Raw genomic sequence first — 21544 nt, 5'->3', positions numbered from 1 at the left:
AAAAATTAATGAATTTTTTTTTTCATTTTTTTGTAATAATTCTTTAATAAAAAAAATCATATAAATTTTTAGATGTCGGCTAACTTTATTTTCATTTTTTTTTCTAAATCAATTATGGCAAAAAAAATTAGAAAAAAATATTGACAGAAATTAAAAAAAAATGAAATTTTTTCGACGTTTGTTAAAAAATAAATTAAAAAATTATCTATTGCTAAATTTAATATCATAATTTATTTAATTAAATTAAAAAAAATTTTTTATTGTAAATTATTTTATTACTGAAATTTTAATGACATATTAAAGTTAGCTGTTTGAGCAATTTTTAATTTTATTTAACAATTAAATTTATTCTAAAATATTATTATTACAAAATTGCATTTTTAATTTTTAAAAATTTCTGCATGTTAATTTTTTTTTCCTTAATTTATTTGTTAGGAAAATTCTAAAAATTATTAAATGCCAGCTAAATTAATTTTCATAAAATTTTAATAACATAGTTCAGTCACTAGAGAATTTTTTTTAACAAAAAAAATTTGTTCATAAAAATTACTTTTGAAAAATTGCATTTTTAGTTTTTTAAAATTTCTACAAGTCAATTTTTTCTGACATAATTTATTTAAAAAAAAAATTCTAAAATTTATTAAATATGGTAAATTTATTTTCATGAAAGTTGACAGTAACTTTACCAACTTTTTATGATTCTGAAATTTACAGAAATTTTTTTAGAATTTTATAGCAATTAAATTATTATAAAAAAAATGTTATTAAAAAATTCCATGTGTGAAAATTAATAAATAATTACATGTTAAAATTTTTAGAAGCCTTTTTTTATTGTTAAAAAAATTTTTTAAATTAACAACTGACGGCTAACTTCAGTATTATTATAATACTAAATAAATAAAGTTAGCCGACATTGTTAATTTTTTGAGTTTTTTTTTTAATTATTAAATTAGAATTAAATAATATTTTTAAAAAATTGCACTTATAGTATTTAAAATTTTTTAAAAATGAATTTTTTTTTGTAATAATTTTTTTAATAAAACACATAATAAATTTTTTTTATTTTTAAATGTCGGCTAACTTAATTTTCATGTATTTTTTTCTTGTCACATTAATAAAAATAATTAAAAAATTTTTATTTTATATAATTATAATAAAAATTAATTTTTTTTAATTAATTCTCTTGAAATTCACCTAAAAAATAATAATTATTAATTATTTTGCCGACAAAATGATGACAATAAAAATAAATAAAATAAACTATAGTTTACGCTCCAGAGAATTTAAATAGACTGACATCTGGCGGCAATCAGCTGACATTTTTCCCAAGACACTGAAGTTGGTAGATATTAAAATTTTTTTTTACAATTTTATAGCAATTAAATTATAAAAAAAAATTTAATTAAAAAATTCCAGATGTGAAAATTAATAAAAAAATACAAGTAAAAATTTTTATAATGATTTTTTTGTTAAAAAAATTTTTAAAATTGACAGCTAACGGCTAACTTCAGTATTATTTTTCCACAGCGCCCTCTGGCATCCGTTAAAAATAAAAATCTGATTTCTATTTTATTTTTTTTAGTTTAGTAAAAAAAAATCACAGTAGCTCTTTCCATAAATCTATTTGTCTTTTGTCTCTATAAAGTTTTATTTGACGACAAAGACATAAATATAAATATAACAATAAAAAATCCGCCCACATTAGCAATGACTCGCGGTTTGATAATTAAAATGACAAGTAGTCACTGACTGAGCAAACAAAAATAATTTGGATAATCAAAACACAATGAAAGTCGAGAAAATTGTGATAATATTATTGTTTATAACGCAGTGAGTTGAAATTATTAAAAAAAAAATTAAATATTATTTTATTTATTCGAGATGATTTTCTCCTGATGAAAATTCAGAAAATTTATCCATGGTAAGTACAATTTTTTTATCTTTTCAAGGAAGTAATTATCTAATCATGTCGCTGTTGAGCACAGTAATTATTCATAAATGCATTCATTTAAAATGAAAATTAATTTAGCATATATTTGATAATTTTAAGAATTTTATAACAAAAAAATTATAAAAAAAATTGACAGAAATTTTAAAAAGTAAAAAATGCAATTTTTTTCAATGAAAATAAAACTAGCCGAAATCTAAAAATTTTTATGATTTTTTTTATTAAAGAATTATAAAAAATTTTTTTCATTTGTTAAAAACTTCAAGAATTATAAGTGCAATTTTTTAAAAATATTTTTTAGTTGTAATTTAATAAATTAAGCAAAATAAAAAAATCAAAAATGTCGGCTAACTTTATTATTTTTTTAAAAATAAGTTTTTGGGAAAAATTTTTTTGTTAAAAAAAATTCAAAAATTGTCAAGTGACAGCTAACTTAAATATCATTCATTTAAAATCTAACTAGCTCAGTATTAAAATAAAAAATAATTGTGTTTTCTTTATTTTCTAGGCGCTTCGTATGATGTCAGTGATAGTACCAGGTTCTCAGAGCACAGAGGCAACTATAGAAGCTAACAATCCAGTGGACAGGTTCAAGCTCCAGGAAGATTTATTATCAGCTGCTAAAGCATGTCACGTAAGATTCGGGGGTCGCATGGAATTGGCTACTGAGACAGATCAGTGTGTTTATAAGCTTTGTTACGCATTCGAGTCAATATTCCGTCATGGTCTCAGGTCTAAATCCGTTGACAAGCTTAATTCTGCGCTTAGGTAATTTGAAATAATTATTTTTACTATAAATAATTGTAAATTATTAATATGAAAATTAAGTTAGCTGACATCTAAAAATTTTTATAATTTTTTTTTCATTGAAAAAATGATTACAAATAAATAAAAAAAAAAAAATTTCATCTGTAAAAAACTTGAAAAACTATCAGTGCAATTTTTTAAAAATATTTTTTAGTTCTAATTTAACAAATTAAAAAAATATTAAAAAGTCAAAAACGTCGGCTAACTTTATTTTCATATTATTCATTACACTGAAATTTATAGACATTTAATAATTTTTTAATAAATAAATTTATTTGTTACAAAAATTATCGAATATTTGCTAAATTAATGTTCATAAATTTATGAAATTAAATGTAGCAGTTACTTGAAAATTTTTTAATTTTATTTAACAAAATTATTTTTAAAAAATTATATTTTTTGTTTTTTTTTTAATTTCTAAATGTCAATTTTTTTATATAATTTTTTTGCCATAATTTTTTTGTTAAAACAAAATTAAAAATGCATTTTTTAAAAATGATTTTTTTTTTTGTAAATAATATTAAAAAATGGTCAACAGTCACTTGACAATTTTTTATTACTTTAATGTCATAAATTTATGAAATCAAATTTAGCAGTCATTTGACAATTTTTTTACTTTATTTAAGAACAAAATTATTTTAAAAAAATTGTATTTTTTTTTAATTTCTAAATGTCAATTTTTTTATATAATTTTTTTTTTTGCCATAATTTATTTGTTAGAAAAAAATTAAAAATGATTTTTTTTTTAAATAAGATTAAAAAATGTTCGTTACTTGAGAATTTTTTATTTTTATTTAATCAAAAAATTATTTTTAAATTGTATTTTTAATTTTATTAAATTTCTAAAAGTCAATTTTTTTTTCCCATAATTTGTTAGAAAAAAATTAAAAAATGCATTTTTTTAAAAGTAAGATTAAAAAATGGTCAAGTGACTCATAACTTCAATGTCATAAATTTATGAAAATTAATGTAGCAGATATTTGATAATTTTTGTAAAAAATTATCGCAAAAAAAATTGACATGTAGAAAAAATTGTTCTTGCTATAATTTATTTATAAAAAAAATTTTTTAATTATAAAATATCTATTAAATAAATTTTTATTAAAAAAATTAAGTCTTTAGAAATTCTAAAAAATAATAATGCAATTTTCTAGTTTATAAAAAAAAATCTAAAAAATGTCTGCTAATTTGATGACATTTAAGTTAGCAGTCACTTGACTATTTTTACTTTTTTTAACAAATTAATTAGTTTCAAAAAATTATTTTAAAAAAATTGCATTTTTAATTTTTTTCAATTTCTACATGTCAATATATTTTTATAATTTTTTTTTAATATAATTTATTTGTACAAAAATTCTTAAAATTATCAAATATCTACTAAATTAATTTTCATGATAATTTGTCATAAATAATTCAAAATATAAAAAAAAAAAACAATTTAATTTTCCAGACACGTATCAGACCTGGTAACAGGCTCATCATCAAAGACAGATCTAGCCTTCTGGCCTGCAATAAAAGAGCAACTGACCTGGCACGAGCAGGAAAGATTCTCAGTCCTCCGTAACATCCACTCCGACTACGGACGAGGACGTGCTTGGCTGCGAGCCGCCTTAAACGAGCGTTCCCTAGAACGGCACTTGCAATCAATCATAAACTCAAACTTATCCCCTTTCTACGAGGACTGGGCTTTTATCCTCGACCAAGAAAGATCCTCAGTCTTGCCAACAGTGGCAGCTGGCTTGGGAACGATAGTCTTTGCCATCCGGGTGGACAACGAGGAGCTGGACGACCGGCAGATAGATAGATGCAGAGCTTCTCAATCGGAACCAATAATTTCTTCAGGAGAGCCAGCGACTCGGGAAAGAGTGAGAAGAAAGGTCCCGATGCACATAATATCCTTCGACAACGACGAGGAGGAGCGAGGAGTGATTGACAGCGCCAGTAAATCGATCAGCGCGCCACCTACTTGCTTAAACTCTCCCCTAGGAGTTCCAGAAGTTCCTGCTGAAGCTTCAGCGCCATCTAGCAATTTTCTAGACCCGGAACAGGAACTTCAGGGTAAAATATTTTTATTTTTAGATTGGAAATATTTTATAAAAATTAATTTTTTTATTAAGGAAGTTCGAGCGTAACTAATGAGTCAAAATAGTGTTAAAATTTTTTTTTAATTTTAGTCTTCCCAATATTTGTAAAAATTCTTTATTTTAATTTAAAATAATTTAAACAATTTAATAATTGATGATTTTTACTTATTTAATAAAGTTAAGTAATAAAATGACTTTGGTATTTATTACTTGCCGGAATAAATAAACAGATTTGGCAATAGCGCGTTTGATTATACCCATAACAGAGACGTGGATGAGTGTGTGAGTTAAACAATTCTCTCTCTGTAACTATATTTCTATCCTTTTGTTTTTTCTCAGCTGTTGACGCGATGTTGTCAAATCTTTATTCGAATAAATGGCTGACGATAAACGAGTTACAAACATAAAATTTAACTTTAAATATTTCAAAAATTTTATCGGTAATGTATTATTATTAAATTGTTTTTATATTTTGCAATAATCCAAGTTTTGCGTGTATAGTTTTTTATCCGTTAAAGTTGGGAGGTTAATATTGAAATAAATAATTAAAGTCTCGACAAAACGTTTGTCCGCCATAAGAGTCCGTGTATAAGGAGATAAAATAATCTTTTTTTAATTTTGGGATTAGATAAATTACGTATTTATTTATACGTATACTTAATTTCAAAGCTCAAAGTTGGAAATTATTTTTTACATTAGATTTGCTCGAACTTCCTTGAACAGGTTTCAAAGTAAAATTTATTTGACCCTACTTTTAATATATAAAGAGATTATTAGTTCAAATTAGTGATTTTTATGAAAATATAAACAATTTTGAATTGATTAGCAAAATAACAAAGATAATTGATTATTTATATTTTGACAACGTTTTTAAAATAGACTATCAAAGGAGTAGTAGTTAAACAATCAATTCTGACAAGCCGCAGTAGTTGAACACTTTGGGAGCAGTAGTTGAACTAATAAAATATATGGCAATAGGCACACCAAAAATTTTCAACGTTTTATTGAAATATCTAAAGAAATATAACATATTATTGAATAATATTAAAAATAATACTGTCAATATTTAATATGTTCATTTAAAAATGATAAATATTTGTATTTAATTTTTTAATTACATTTTTTATGAATGACAAAGCAAATTTTCAATTATAAATCAAAAAAACTCTATTCAAAACGTTCAATAATTTTTAACTATACTAATTTTTAGTCATAAAACTTATTTAAATTGCAGTAATTAATACAAATGACAATGCTGATCACTAGTCTATAAACCTATTAGAGGTTATAGTGCTGTTAAAATTATACGGCCTCAACCTGTTCAGGTTATGGGTACCGCTTTGAAAATTTCGAGGTATAGTTGAACGCTAAAATTTAATATAAAAATTCTAGTTTATGTCTTTGCAAAAAATATATGTTATTTAGAAAAGACTATTTCATTAGATGGTACAATTTTTTTTACTTAAAATGATGATATACCGTTTTTTTTCCTGATTGTTCGGTTTACGATTTAGTACATTTTTAATGAAAAAAATAGCATCTATCGGGGATTCTTGACATGTCAACTTTTAAGTTAATAAAAATATAATTGTTTTGATTTATAATTGAAAAAACTTACAAAAATCAATTACTGTATCATTTAATAATTATAATATGCTTATATTACTCATAATAAATTTACGGATTTTGTATTATAACAATTCAAAAAGTCTGTTCAAATACTGGTCCCATTTTTATAAGTGTTCAAGTACTGGGTATTATACCTTAATTAATTTTTTTATTTAATAAATTTTCTTATTAAATTAATTTTTATATTAAATTAACTTTTTCACTAAATTAATTTTTTTAAAATAAAGTTAATAAAGCCGATGTTCCGGAGCCAGATGTCGCTTGGGGTCCGAATGAATTAAATGAATCTCCAGAAGAGGAACGAGTCTTGACTCCTCTCACAGATGGCAGCATGGGCGGGCTAGTTCCTGTGTCGCCATTGGACCAGACTTTAGAAGACATGTTGGTGACCTTGCCGAACTACCTAGACGCGGAACTGACTGAGGACGCTGTAGAAGCTACGGAACCTCTGGGCCTGGACTCGCATGTTGATGCTAGTGAATTAGACACTGAAGCATTGAGGGTCAGGCTCATTGCCATGGAAGAAGTCCTGGAACAGGCCAAGGAGGACGCTGTTACAAGTCGGCTCCAGCTGGCTCGCTTTCAGCGCCAGCACCAGAATTATTTAGATCGTCATGAAGTCCAGCTTCAAGCGCTGAATAGAGAAAATGAATTGCTGAGGCAGCAATTGAGGAAGTATGTCACTGCTGTACAGATGCTCAGGAGAGACTCTGATGCCACGGTGGGTGAAGATGAACAAGCTAGGGATTATCACTACGAGGCGGAACAGTATCAGGAGAAATTGGTACAGGTCGCGGAGATGCATGCTGAGCTGATGGAGTTTAATGCTAGGTATGAAAATCGATTTATTTATTTGTTTAATAATTTTAATAAATTTATAACAAATAAATTATAGCAAAAAAAAAATTATTAAAAAAAATTGACATTTAAAAATTATAAAAAAACTAGCAATAAATAAGATTTTGCTTTATTATATAATTACTTTTGTTAGATTGTACTGTACTTGCTTAAATATTGATGTTTTTTAAGATATAAGCTCATTTTGATGTTACACTCATCAAGAGCTTTCATTTGAGTACCCACATGCATTTTTGATATATTTTTCATATATACATATATGTAATATATAGAAATATATAAAATATATGAAAAATTGATGTAATGTATTTATTTACTGGCTATAGGACTAAGTCCCCTGATAGCCAAAAGGTACAAAATATACAAAGATATAAAAAATTATTTATACAGAGGAAAACTATTATACAGAGTGTGCTTTGTCAAAAAGAAATGAAAAAGAAAAAAAATTAGGAAAACGGTTGACCCTGAAGGCCATCCCTGCAACTTCCCGCTAATTCCATACTTAGGCGCTTAAAATTGCACCAATGACGTTTTTGAGCTCTTCGAGCTCAAAAATACAATTTATGGGTTATTTTGAGCTCTCCGAGCTCAAAGAGATTGCTTTCCTATGCTTTTGAGCTCTTCGAGCTCAAAAGTCTGATAGGGATTTGATAAGACACTATTTTTTGAATTTTTAAACCGCAATAACTTTTGAATGAATAAACCGATTTTCACGCGGTTGGCACCATTCGACGCAGTTTTTCAAGCCTCACAAAGAATCTTAAATTTTGAATTGATCGCGCTAAGAATTTCGGAGTTATTCCGAAAAAACACTTTTTTCGGTTTTCTTTCGTTCACGATATCTCTCGAACGACTCAACCGATTTTGACCGGACTGGTGGCGATCGACGTGGTTTTTTGAAGTTAAGAGCTGATTAGTTTTTGGAATTGAACCATCAAGCCGTTTAAAAGTTATTCCAAAAAAAACCACTTTCAAAAATGATTTTTTTCTTATTTTTTTTGAGATTTTTCAAAACCTATTGATCTGAATCGGTTCAAATAGTTTTCAAACTATCTAAGTTTGGTCAAGCCCTTTCGAATGGCACCAACCGCGATGAAATCGGTCAAGCCGTTCAAAAGTTATAAGCGGTTCACATACTTTCACACACACACACACACATACATACATACATACATACAGACACCGTGACAACCTCGCGGGGATAGTCAGGGAAGCTTCCTGTGACCTTAAAACGTCAAGTTCTGATGAAAACTCGATTTTTGCAAAACGGGGTGAAAACAATAACTTCCCGATTTTTGAAAATCTTCGATTTTCTTAGCGGGAAGTTAAAAAAACAATATAGAAAGCGCAGAAAGCAAAATGTCTTTAAATAATGTCTCTTCTCGTCATTAATCATAGCAGTTTAGTTAAAATTATACAGAATTTAATTTATAACAAAAGGCAATTAAAATAATTTCTAAAAATAAAATGAAAAATATGAATAATAAGGCAAAGCAAGTATCATGTAACACTGGATAGCACTACAAGCGCATCAATAAGTCTGTAAAAGTCACGAAATTTTCAAAGAGGCATTGTTAGAGAATGAGCACTGGAAATTCAACACTTCTGTCAGCAACTAATGACGTAAGAGACGTAAATAGCTAGATGACGATCTTCTGCAGGTCCGTCGACGGCAAAATTTTAATCGGCCGACAATCATCAGACTTTCTCATAAAAACTGCAGCATCTGCTGATACAGTTGAACTGGCTGACGGTGATTAATATAGACTTTGGTATCCGCAAAAGACCCATCAACTTCCTTGGCAGTTAAGTTCGGTTTACTCTTCTTAGCAGCTACCAACTTCTTGCAAAAGTCCTTGTTGTTAAAAACAATAACGAGCGAACGCGAACCAGGTGAGCCTCCTCCACGCTGCGCACCTTTGGCATGAGCCTTTTTCCTAACTCTAAAGGCGTCAACCAGAACCCCTGGCTCCAACGTGGGTACTCAAATGAAAGGTCTCGATGAGTGTAACATCGAGATGAGCTTATATCTTTAAAAATATCAATAGTTCACAAAATACAAGGTTATTTTTTAATTATTGATATTTTTAAAGATATAAGCTCATCCTGATGTTACGCTTATCAAGAGCTTTCATTTGAGTACCCATATGCATTTTTATATATTTTTCATATATACATATATGTAATATATATAAATATATAAAATATATGAAAAATTGATGTGGGTACTCAAATGAAAGGTCTCGATGAGTGTAACATCGAGATGAGCCTATATCTTTAAAAATGTCAATAGTTTACAAAATACAAGGTTATTTTTTAATTATTGATATTTTTAAAGATATAAGCTCATCCTGATGTTACGCTTATCAAGAGCTTTCATTTGAGTACCCATATGCATTTTTATATTTTTTATATATACATATATGTAATATATATAAATATATAAAATATATGAAAAATTGATGTGGGTACTCAAATGAAAGGTCTCGATGAGTGTAACATCGAGATGAGCCTATATCTTTAAAAATGTCAATAGTTCACAAAATACAAGGTTATTTTTTAATTATTGATATTTTTAAAGATATAAGCTCATCCTGATGTTACGGTTATCAAGAGCTTTCATTTGAGTACCCATATGCATTTTTATATATTTTTTATATATACATATATGTAATATATATAAATATATAAAATATATGAAAAATTGATGTGGGTACTCAAATAAAAGGTCTTGATGAGTGTAACATCAAGATGAGCTTATATCTTTAAAAATGTCAATAGTTGACAAGATACAAGGTAATTTCTTAATTATGTATCTAGAGACAGAGCATTTTCGAATGCAGCCTAAATACTTATCATCATAAAATTTTTTTTATTCTGTTAATAATTTGGATTAAAAATTAAATCTTTTTAAAAATAATTTTATGAAAAATAAAATTAAAAAATTGTCAAATGACTAACTTTAATGTGATATGCTAGGTTGACGATGCAGCTTACCAATCGTGATAACTTGGTCAAGCGGCTGCAAGCTGAGCTTGAATGTCTCCGCGGGCCGCTTAATGAAGAAGATATGAGCTTGGATCAGCCTTGCTTTATTAACATATGGATCCCTTCTGCTTTTCTCACGGGACAGGCTTCTGATGTTCATCATGTTTATCAGGTTTTTTCTTTTTTTTAATGAAATTTTTTATTGTTTATTGTAATTGATGATGGTAATATTAGTTGGAATTAATTCGTAGCGTTTTTAACTTAACAAAAAATTATTTATTTAAATTCAAATACAAAAAATCCCTTATTCAATGACATAGTCAATTCCTGAAGCGTTTGACATGAGTCTTTATTGAGCAATTCCTCCAATTTTTCATCTTCAAACTTTTTCAACTGCCCAGGTCGTTCTTTATCTTCCAGATCGAAGTCACCACTTTCTACATGTTTGCTCAGCTAGAGCATGCTCACCATAAACACCCACTAAAATTCGATGACTTTCGGCAGCAGTTTTATTCATATTAAGGTATTACCCTCGTGACTTCCGTCGTCAAAAGTTTATGCTAGAGTATACGGTACACATACCGGATAGTCATTATTGACAAGCCTAAAACTTTTTGCTGTTTATGTACTTATTTCAGCCAATCACGAACGAGAAACTGATCGTTTGAAAAATCTGGCAACACTGCGTGAGCATTATGATATTTTTTTGCCCTCCGGGCGGAAAGTGACAACTTTCGTCCCGCTGCGCTAAACTAAGTTGCCGCTTTCCGCCTTCGTCGGACAAAAATAGTATATTACACACCTAGGGAAGTATAGTATATTACACACCTAGGGAAGTAAAGTAAGAAATGTCTCAGATCACATGTAATTGTTGGCCGAGGCGAAGCCGAGGTCAACAAACATGTGATCTGAGGCTTTCTTATTTACTTCCCGTGGAGTGTATACTATTTTTTTGTCCGACGAAGGCGGAAAGCGGCAACTTAGTTTAGCGCAGCGGGACGAAAGTTGTCACTTTCCGCCCGGAGGGCAAAAAAAGTAAGAAATGTCTCAGATCACATGTTTGTTGACCTCGGCTTCGCCTCGGCCAACAATTACATGTGATCTGAGACATTTCTTACTTTACTTCCCTAGGTGTGTAATATACTATTATAGTGGTTATACTGTAGTGTTTTGGACTAGCTGTAGACTAATCTCTGTTTTGATACATGCGTTTATTTATTTATTTACATACATTTATTTGGAAATATAGTAACAATGTCTGAAAAATCGACATATAAAAGACGATTCATGAAAAAAAGTCCTTGAAAAACGACAGAAATCTCTAGCACATATGCAAATAACTATACAAATAACAAATAGAAAAAAAATTATTGACAATATTGTTTTGTTTTTTCAGAAAAATAAGTAATTAAATTTTTGTGTTTATATGTATTAACTGATTTTAAATTTAAGTATTTTTTATTATTTCATCTGACTATTATTTTTATAACTTATGAAAGATTAATATATATTATTATATTAAAATTGTTAACTTTTTGAATTTTTAATAAATATAAAAAAAAATTAAAATTAATTCAGCCAACATTTAAAAATTTTTAGAATTTTTTTTTATTGAAAAAATGATTACAAAAAAATAAAAAAAAATTTCACTTGAAAAAAACTTCAAAAACTGTAAATGCAATATAAAAAAAAAAATTTTTTTTCTTATTTAATTATTAAAAAAATCAAAAATTAAAAATGTCGACTAATTTTAGTATCATAAAAAATACTTATTTTCATAAAATAATCATAGTTTTTTTTTTAAATAAATAAAATTAATAACTATAATATTACACCTAACGTAAATTAAACTTTTCAAATTTGTCAGCGCATGCGCATCTCATACTTCTTTCGCGGCTTACAAAACTTGCGCTGTTGCCACAGCTTTATTATCGTATCCCCTCCTCGGCTAAAGTCTGGTAAATTTTTAATTACTTATTACTAAATATCTCTGAAACTGTGTGGTAATTATCAATGAATTTTTTTTTTTTAATTGTTTAGTTGTTAGTTAACGTTACTCTAGTTTTTTAAAAAGATCCTAAGAAAAGTTTCTAAGATATAAAAATGTTTGTAGGTAAATTTTTCGATATCCCGTATACTGTAATGTATAAGAGCGTTCAAAACTCAAACTTTGAAATTAAATATCTCGGAAACTAGATGGTCAAAAATTCTCAAATTGCTGCGCCAATCGACGCAGAATTATATGAACATTAATCTGCCAAAATTAAAAAAAAATCCTAAGAAAACGACTTTGGCGAGGGTACTACCTTAAAATAATGAAGAAAAACTCCCCGCAAAAACACTTTATCCCGAACTAATTTTGACATTTTTAATAAATTACGGAGTGTTGTTGTTTACATTAAAAAAATAATAATGATAGCTTATGACACGCTTAACCCTTCGTTGGTCGCGCTTCACTGCCCGCCTTCATTGGTCGCGTGGTTAGGGAATCGCCGCAATGTTAATTTTCTTACAGTGTTGCCAAGTATACTTTTAAGTAAGCGCGGTAAAATTTGAGTTGGTATGAAATAAAAATTAATAATTAGCGCAATAGAACAATGAAATCAAATGGATGATGAAAGTTCCTCGTAAATTAATATTTTTTTTATTGAAAAATTACATTTTATAACATTCACATATAATTAAGAATTATACATAAGAACACATAATAAGAACAGAAATTATATATATTAAGAATTATTATTTAAGAATAATGACTTGAAACAGTAGTAATATTATTATTCTTGTGATCCAATCCACGTAATGATATTTATTTATTTATATTTATATTTATATTTATTTATTTATATTTTTATTTTTATATTAAAATTACTTACAATAACATTGCACAAATAAATTAAATAAATAACTTTATGGGACATGCGCATAACAACTATAACAGCTGATGACGGCCATATTGTTTTTATTTATTCAAGTTTCATATAATTGGCAATGCTGCGAATAAAATTTCATGGTCGGGTTTGGTCGCGCTTACGGGGAATCGCCGCGATTCCATGTTCTTACGACATTTATTATTTAATATCTAATTAATAAAAATACCTACAACTTTAAAAACTGTTTAGGTGCATGCTAAATGAATTGAAGAAGGAATAGCTAAATTTTTTAAGGCTGGAAAAAATTATTTTTTTTTTTATAACGAATTGAAAAAAAAAAGCGGGGAATCGCTCATAGCGCGACCAACGAAGGGTTAATGATAGCTGTTTCACATAAAGTAGATGACTTTAGGTACCAATGCAATCCTTTACTATTTGCGCTATCTTTTTTAAAACTCTACGAATTAATTCAAACACCTAATAGTAATATTGAATTTTTATTGATGATGTTAATAGTAATATTGAATTTTTATCGGGTAATTTAGATCTATGTACGTATAAGAGATATTGAATGGAATATCTACCGACGGTACGCACAGTTCTACGCTCTCTATCGGGAACTAAAGAAGCACGATGCTGTGGTGACAACCTTTGAATTCCCTCCGAAGAAAACTCTTGGGAACAAAGATGCCAAGTTTGTGGAAGAAAGAAGACAGAAACTACAACAGTGGCTGAGAAGAGTTGTGGGAAGACTGGCTCAATGCTCACCTGCATTTACCATACGGCCTACCAGGCAAACTTTAGTTTCATTAATGCCATTTTTTGGGTAACTATTTTTTATGATTTATAAAGAAATAAGGAATTTTGGCCGGTATTTAGACGATAAAATTAGTTCTTTAAATTATAATTAGGATCATTAGAAAAGAGATTTGAATTAGTGCTTTTTAAATGTTTCATTTCTTTTTCTAAAATAATTCATTTATTATGATAACTTTTTGAAGTAGTTATAAATAGATTAGAATTTCGCGATTAATAAAAATTGTTTATTTATTTATTTTGTTTTGTACATGTCAATGTGGTTGGGTAAAAAATTAATTTATGTAATTAAGAGACTAAGAAAAATTTTTAACGGGTATTATATCGTAAATTGGGTTTGATATTTTTTCAGCGTTATTTATGATTTAAATAATTGAGAATAAGGAAAATTTTCTGACGGGCTTATTATTATTTTTAAAGGAATTTTTGTAGTTTAATTTGGTATCATCAGAAAGGTTTTCATAAGAATTAGTGCCTAGGTTTTATATATTTTTTAGTAGTCAATTTTTTATTTAAAGTTTTTGGAGGAGTTTTTAATAGTTTGTTGGTTCTATAAATTTGTTCCATGACATTTGTCCATTAAATTATTAGTAATTGATCCTGTGATAGCACTATTATTTTTAAAATTTATTTAAAAAGTACCCAGACTATGTATAGTGTCATAAATATCAAAAAAATCATCAAGTCTAAATTTTATTATTTATAATCCGTAATTTTCGGCAGTCACGTAGTGACTGCCTGCTAGAAGGACTCAAAATTTTTAATAAATTAATTTATATAATTAAGAGAATAAGTTTTTTAAATTAAATTTAGGATCATTGGAAAGGAGACTTGAATTAGTGCATTTTAAATGTTTTATTTTCTTTTCTAAAATAATTCATTTATTATGATAACTTTTTGAAGTAGTTATAAATAGATTAGAATTTCGCGATAAACAAAAATTGATTATTTATTTTGTTTTGTACATGTCAATGTGGTTGGGTCAAAAATTAATTTATATAATTAAGAGACTAAGAAAGATTTTTAACGGGTATATCTGTATCCTAAATTGGGTTTGATATTTTTTCAGCAATAGTCATTTATGATTTAAATAATTGAGAGAGTAAGGAAAATTTTCCGAGGAGCTTATTATTATTTTTAAATGAATTTTTGTAGTTTAATTTGGTATCATCAGAAAGGTCTTCATAAGAATTAGTGCCTAGGTTTTATATATTTTTTAGAAAATTTTTTATTTAAAGTTTTTGGAGGAGTTTTTAATAGTTTGTTGGTTCTATAAATTTGTTCCATGACATTTGTCCATTAAATTATTAGTAATTGATCCTGTGATAGCACTATTATTTTTAAAATTTATTTAAAAAGTACCCAGACTATGTATAGTGTCATAAATATCAAAAAAATCATCGAGTCTAAATTTTATTATTTATAATCCGTAATTTTCGGCAGTCACGTAGTGACTGCCTGCTAGAAGGACTCAAAATTTTTAATAAATTAATTTATATAATTAAGAGAATAAGTTTTTTAAATTAAATTTAGGATCATTGGAAAGGAAACTTGAATTAGTGCATTTTAAATGTTTTATTTTCTTTTCTAAAATAATTCATTTATTATGATAACTTTTTGAAGTAGTTATAAATAGATTAGAATTTCGCGATTAATAAAAATTGTTTATTTATTTATTTTGTTTTGTACATGTCAATGTGGTTGGGTCAAAAATTAATTTATGTAATTAAGAGACTAAGAAAAATTTTTAACGGGTATTATATCGTAAATTGGATTTGATATTTTTTCAGCGTTATTTATGATTTAAATAATTGAGAATAAGGAAAATTTTCTGACGGGCTTATTATTATTTTTAAAGGAATTTTTGTAGTTTAATTTGGTATCATCAGAAAGGTCTTCATAAGAATTAGTGCCTAGGTTTTATATATTTTTTAGAAAATTTTTTATTTAAAGTTTTTGGAGGAGTTTTTAATAATTTGTTGGTTCTATAAATTTGTTCCATGACATTTGTCCATTAAATTATTAGTAATTGATCCTGTGATAGCACTATTATTTTTAAAATTTATTTAAAAAGTACTCAGACTATGTATAGTGTCATAAATATAAAAAAAATCATCAAGTTTAAATTTTATTATTTATAATCCGTAATTTTCGGCAGTCACGTAGTGACTGCCTGCTAAAAGGACTCAAAATTTTTAATATATTAATTTATATAATTAAGAGAATAAGTTTTTTAAATTAAATTTAGGATCATTGGAAAGGAGACTTGAATTAGTGCATTTTAAATGTTTCATTATCTTTTCTAAATAGTTTTCTAAAATTTATTATGATAAATTTTCAAAGTAGTTAGAAATAGATTAGAATTTCGCGATAAACAAAAATTGATTATTTATTTTGTTTTGTACATGTCAATGTGGTTGGGTCAAAAATTAATTTATACAATTAAGGAGGTTCGAGCGAATCTAATGTAAAAAATAATTTTCAATTTTGAGCTTTGAAATTAAGTATACATATAAAGAAATACGTAATTTATCTAATCCCAAAATTAAAAAAAGATTCATCGTTTAGTTATATAGATATTAAATTTTAAAAATCACATATTTTATCTCCTTATACACGGGCTCTTATGGCGGACAAACGTTTTGTCGAGACTTTAATTATTTATTTCAATATTAACCTCCCAATTTTAACAGATAAAAAACTATACACGCAAAACTTGGATTATTGCAAAATATAAAAACAATTTAATAATAATACATTACCGATATAATTTTTGAAATATTTAAAGTCAAATTTTATGTTTGTAACTCGTTTATCGTCAGCCATTTATTCGAATAAAGATTTGACAACATCGCGTCAACAGTTGAGAAAAAAGAAAAGGATAGAAATATAGTTACATAGAGATAAATGTTTAACTCACACACTCATCCACGTCTCTGTTATGGGTATAATCAAGCGCGCTATTGCCAAATCTGATTATTTATTCCGGCAAGTAATAAATACCAAAGTCATTTTATTTCTTTACTTTATTAAATAAGTAAAAATCATCAATTATTAAATTGTTTAAATTATTTTAAATTAAAATAAAGAATTTTTACGAATATTGGGAAGACTAAAATTAAAAAAAAATTTTAACATTATTTTGACTCATTAGTTACGCTCGAACTTCTTTAAGGAACTTCCTTAAGAGACCAAGAAAAATTTTTAACGGGTATTATATCGTAAATTGAGTTTGATATTTTTTCAGCGTTATTTATGATTTAAATAATTGAGAATAAGGAAAATTTTGCAACGAGCATATTATTATTTTTAAAAGAATTTCTGTAGTTTAATTTGGTATCATCAGAAAGGTCTTCACAAGAATTAGCGCCTAAGTTTTATATATTTTTTAGAAAATTTTTTACTTAAAGTTTTTGGAGGAGTTTTTAATAGTTTGTTGGTTCTATAAATTTGTTCCGTGACATTTGTCCATTAAATTATTAGTAATTGATCCTGTGATAGCAATATTATTTTTAAAATTTATTTAAAAAGTACCCAGACTATGTATAGTGTCATAAATATCAAAAAATCATCAAGTCTAAATTTTCTTATTTACAATCCTTAATTTTAGGCAGTCACGTAGTGACTGCTCGCTAGTAAGACTTAAAATTTTTCATATATTAATTTTTATATTAAGAAAGTTCGAGCGTAACTAATGAGTCAAAATAATGTTAAAATTTTTAAAAAATTTAAATTTTCCCAATATTCGTTAAAATTCTTTAGTTTAATTTAAAATAATTTAAACAATTTAATAATTTATGATTTTTACTTATTTAATAAAGTTAAGTAATAAAATGACTTTGGTATTTATTACTCTCTCTAACTATATTTCTATCCTTTTTTTTTTTTCTTAGCTGTTGACGCGATGTCAAATTTTTATTCGAATAAATGGCTGACGATAAACGAGTTACAAACATAAAATTTAACTTTAAATATTTCAAAAATTATATCGGTAATGTATTATTATTAAATTGTTTTTATATTTTGCAATAATCCAAGTTTTACGTGTATAGTTTTTTATCCGTTAAAGTTGGGAGGTTAATATTGAAATAAATAATTAAAGTCTCGACAAAACATTTGTCCGCCATAAGAGCCCGTGTATAAGGAGATAAAATATGTGATTTTTATAATTTAATATCTAAGTAACTAAACGGTGAATCTTTTTTAAATTTTGGGATTAGATAAATTACGTATTTCTTTTTATGTATACTTAATTTCAAAGCTCAAAGTTAGAAATTATTTTTTCCATTAGATTCGCTCGAACTTCCTTAAAATCACTTAAAAAGATTCTTAAAACCATAATTTAAAAATTTTTTTTTTCGACCAAGTACTTATAATCTAATTTTTCTACTTGAAAAAATTAAATTGTATTTCAGTGACCAGACAAACAATGAAGAAAGAAAATCAAGGAACAATCTCTCTTCTTCTCCTCAGTACATGGGTCTGTGAATAAAGCTTTATTTGTACATACAAAATTTATGTATATAATAGAAAAATTTATATACTAAAATAAAATATATAACACACTACTATCATAATTATTATTATAATTATAATTACAATTATATTGTATGTAATTTTAAATATACATACAATTTATTGGGAAGAAATACTAGATTTCTGGTCATACTTAATTATTTTTTGAATAGTTCCGGTTTTGGAAGTTAAATTAAAAAATAATACAAGCTATTTTATGTATTAGAGTCTAATGCTCACTGTACAGTATTGTTCAATTATTATATATGAATTAAGATTTATTTTATTAAAAGCTGGCCTTTTACACAGGACTCTTTGAACAAAATATTTTTTATGTTAAAACAATTATTTTTCTAAGTTTTTAATTATTGTTGTAAACAATAGTTAATTTTAAATAAAATAACCGATAGATTATTATATTAATGTTACTAATTGTAAATTAATAAGATTAATTAATTAAAACAAAATATGATAATAAATTTTAAAAAATTTTTATTTATTTAAGGCGACTTAACATTTAATATAAAAAGGTACACTTTTTTCATACTTATGTTTTAGAATAAAAATAAAAGTGCATATTATTATTAAAAACAAGTACATTCAACATTATAAATAAATGTTGATAAATAATTTTAATAATACAAATTAATTGTTTTTTTTTTTTTATTTTATTTTATTTTAATAATAATAATAATAATATATTGTATTATTATTATTATTATTGTTATTATTATTATTACTTTTAATGTAAGAAAGATACTAGCCCTTTGCTTAGATACATATTCACTATGGAAAGGCTTAAATTGAAAGTTTAAAAATGAAAACTGAGATCAGTTAAAGTCTATTCTAAATTTTAGTAAAAAATTATTTAAGTAAAAAAAGAAAAAAAAAATAATAACTAAATAAAATCCTTTCCATACTGAGACTCTAAAAATAACCAGGTGTGTTATACACTTCGCGTTACTAAAACCATAAGGGCGTATAAAAAAATTTTTTTTGCTTCAATCAATGTAAAAATGTTGAAAACATTAATAAGGTAATTAATAAGCCATAATTTATAGCTAAATTTGTCATTAAAAACAAATTTGGGAACTGGGGAAATAAAGGATAAAGGGGGGAGGAGGGACCTTACTCAGTAGGAATTTTTTCGGTAACCGAAAAAATAATTCAGACAGCCCAGACCGGGACTCGAACCCGGATCATTTGGTTACGCGCCAAAGGCTCTACCAGTTAAGCTATCCGAGACATTGTCCGTAACTACCATTCCGTCACCTAATAAGTACCCAGTACTTGAACACTTATAAAAATGGGATCAGTATTTCAATTATAAATCAAAACAATTATATTTTTATTAACTTAACAGTTGACGTGTCGAGAACCGCCGATAGATGCTATTTTTTTTCATGATAAAGGTACTAAATCGTAAACCGAACAATCAGTCAAAAAAACGGTATATCATTTTAAGTAAAAAAAATTGTACCGTCTAATGAAATAGTCTTTTCTAAATAACATATATTTTTTACAAAGACATAAACTAGAATTTTTATATTAAATTTTAGCGTTCAACTATGCCTCGAAATTTTCAAAGCGGTACCCATAACCTGAACAGGCTGGGGTCGTATAATTTTAAAAGCACTATAACCTCTGATAGATTTATAGACTAGTGACCAGCATTGTCATTTGTATTAATTACTGCAATTTAAATAAGTTTTATGACTAAGAATTAGTGTAGTTAAAAATTATTGAACGTTTTGAATAGAGTTTTTTTGATTTATAATTGAAAATTTGCTTTGTCAATAATAAAAATTGTAATTAAAAAATTAAATACAAATATTTATCATTTTTAAATGAAAATATTAAATATTGACAGTATTATTTTTAATATTATTCAATAATATGTTATTATTCTTTTGATATTTCAATAAAACGTTGAAAATTTTTGGTGTGCCTATTGCCATATATTTTATTAGTTCAACAACTGCTCCCAGAGTGTTCAACTACTACTCCTTTCATAAGGCAAAGTACCCAGTACTTGAACACTTATAAAAATGGGACCAGTACTTGAACAGACTTTTCGAATTGTTATAATACAAAATCCGTAAATTTATTATGAGTAATATGCGCATATTATAATTATTAAATGTTACAGTAATTAATTTCTGTAAGTTTTTTCAATTATAAATCAGAACAATTGGACTCTGTTATGCAATAGTGTGTTAAGTACATAGGATTTCCATAGCACTTAACACATTAATGCATAACAGTGTCCAATTATACTTTTATTAACTTAAAAGTTGACGTGTCGAGAACCGCCGATAGATGCTATTTTTTTTCATGATAAAGGAACTTAATCGTAAACCGAACAATCAGTCAAAAAAACGGTATATCATTTTAAGTAAAAAAATTTGTACCATCTAATAAAATAGTCTTTTCTAAATAACATATGTTTTTTACAAAGACATAAACTATAATTTTTATATTAAATTTTAGCGTTCAACTATGCCTCGAAATTTTCAAAGCGGTACCCATAACCTGAACAGGCTGGGGTCGTATAATTTTAAAAGCACTATAACCTCTGATAGATTTATAGACTAGTGACCAGCATTGTCATTTGTATTAATTACTGCAATTTAAATAAGTTTTATGACTAAGAATTAGTGTAGTTAAAAATTATTGAACGTTTTGAATAGAGTTTTTTTGATTTATAATTGAAAATTTGTTTTGTCAATCATAAAAATTGTAATTAAAAAATTAAATACAAATATTTATCATTTTTAAATGAACATATTAAATATTGACAGTATTATTTTTAATATTATTCAATAATATGTTATATTTCTTTAGATATTTCAATGAAACGTTGAAAATTTTTGGTGTGCCTATTGCCATATGTTTTATTAGTTCAACAACTGCTCCCAGAGTGTTCAACTACTACTTCTTTCATCGTCTATTTTAAAAACGTTGTCAAAATATAAATAATCAACTATCTTTGTTATTTTGCTAATCAATTCAAAATTGTTAATATT

General features: G+C 26.2%; 1 protein-coding gene across 1 annotated transcript; it reads left to right on the top strand.

Annotated features, from left to right (window-relative positions):
* Window positions 1–1881: 1881 nt before the first annotated feature.
* On the top strand, window positions 1882–18547 carry LOC123264980 (sorting nexin-29). The gene is made up of 7 exons (XM_044728540.1): window positions 1882–1921; window positions 2457–2716; window positions 4206–4813; window positions 6696–7299; window positions 10306–10486; window positions 13733–14013; window positions 18419–18547. The coding sequence occupies exons 1-7, from the start codon at window positions 1919–1921 to the stop codon at window positions 18489–18491; spliced, it is 2010 nt and encodes a 669-aa protein (XP_044584475.1). The 5' UTR covers window positions 1882–1918; the 3' UTR covers window positions 18492–18547.
* Window positions 18548–21544: the final 2997 nt, after the last annotated feature.

This window comes from Cotesia glomerata, linkage group LG5 (genome assembly GCF_020080835.1).
Source record: "Cotesia glomerata isolate CgM1 linkage group LG5, MPM_Cglom_v2.3, whole genome shotgun sequence".
Classification (NCBI taxonomy): domain Eukaryota; kingdom Metazoa; phylum Arthropoda; class Insecta; order Hymenoptera; family Braconidae; genus Cotesia; species Cotesia glomerata.
Note: the sequence above shows the minus strand (reverse complement) of the source record. Positions and strands in the feature narration are given on the sequence as shown.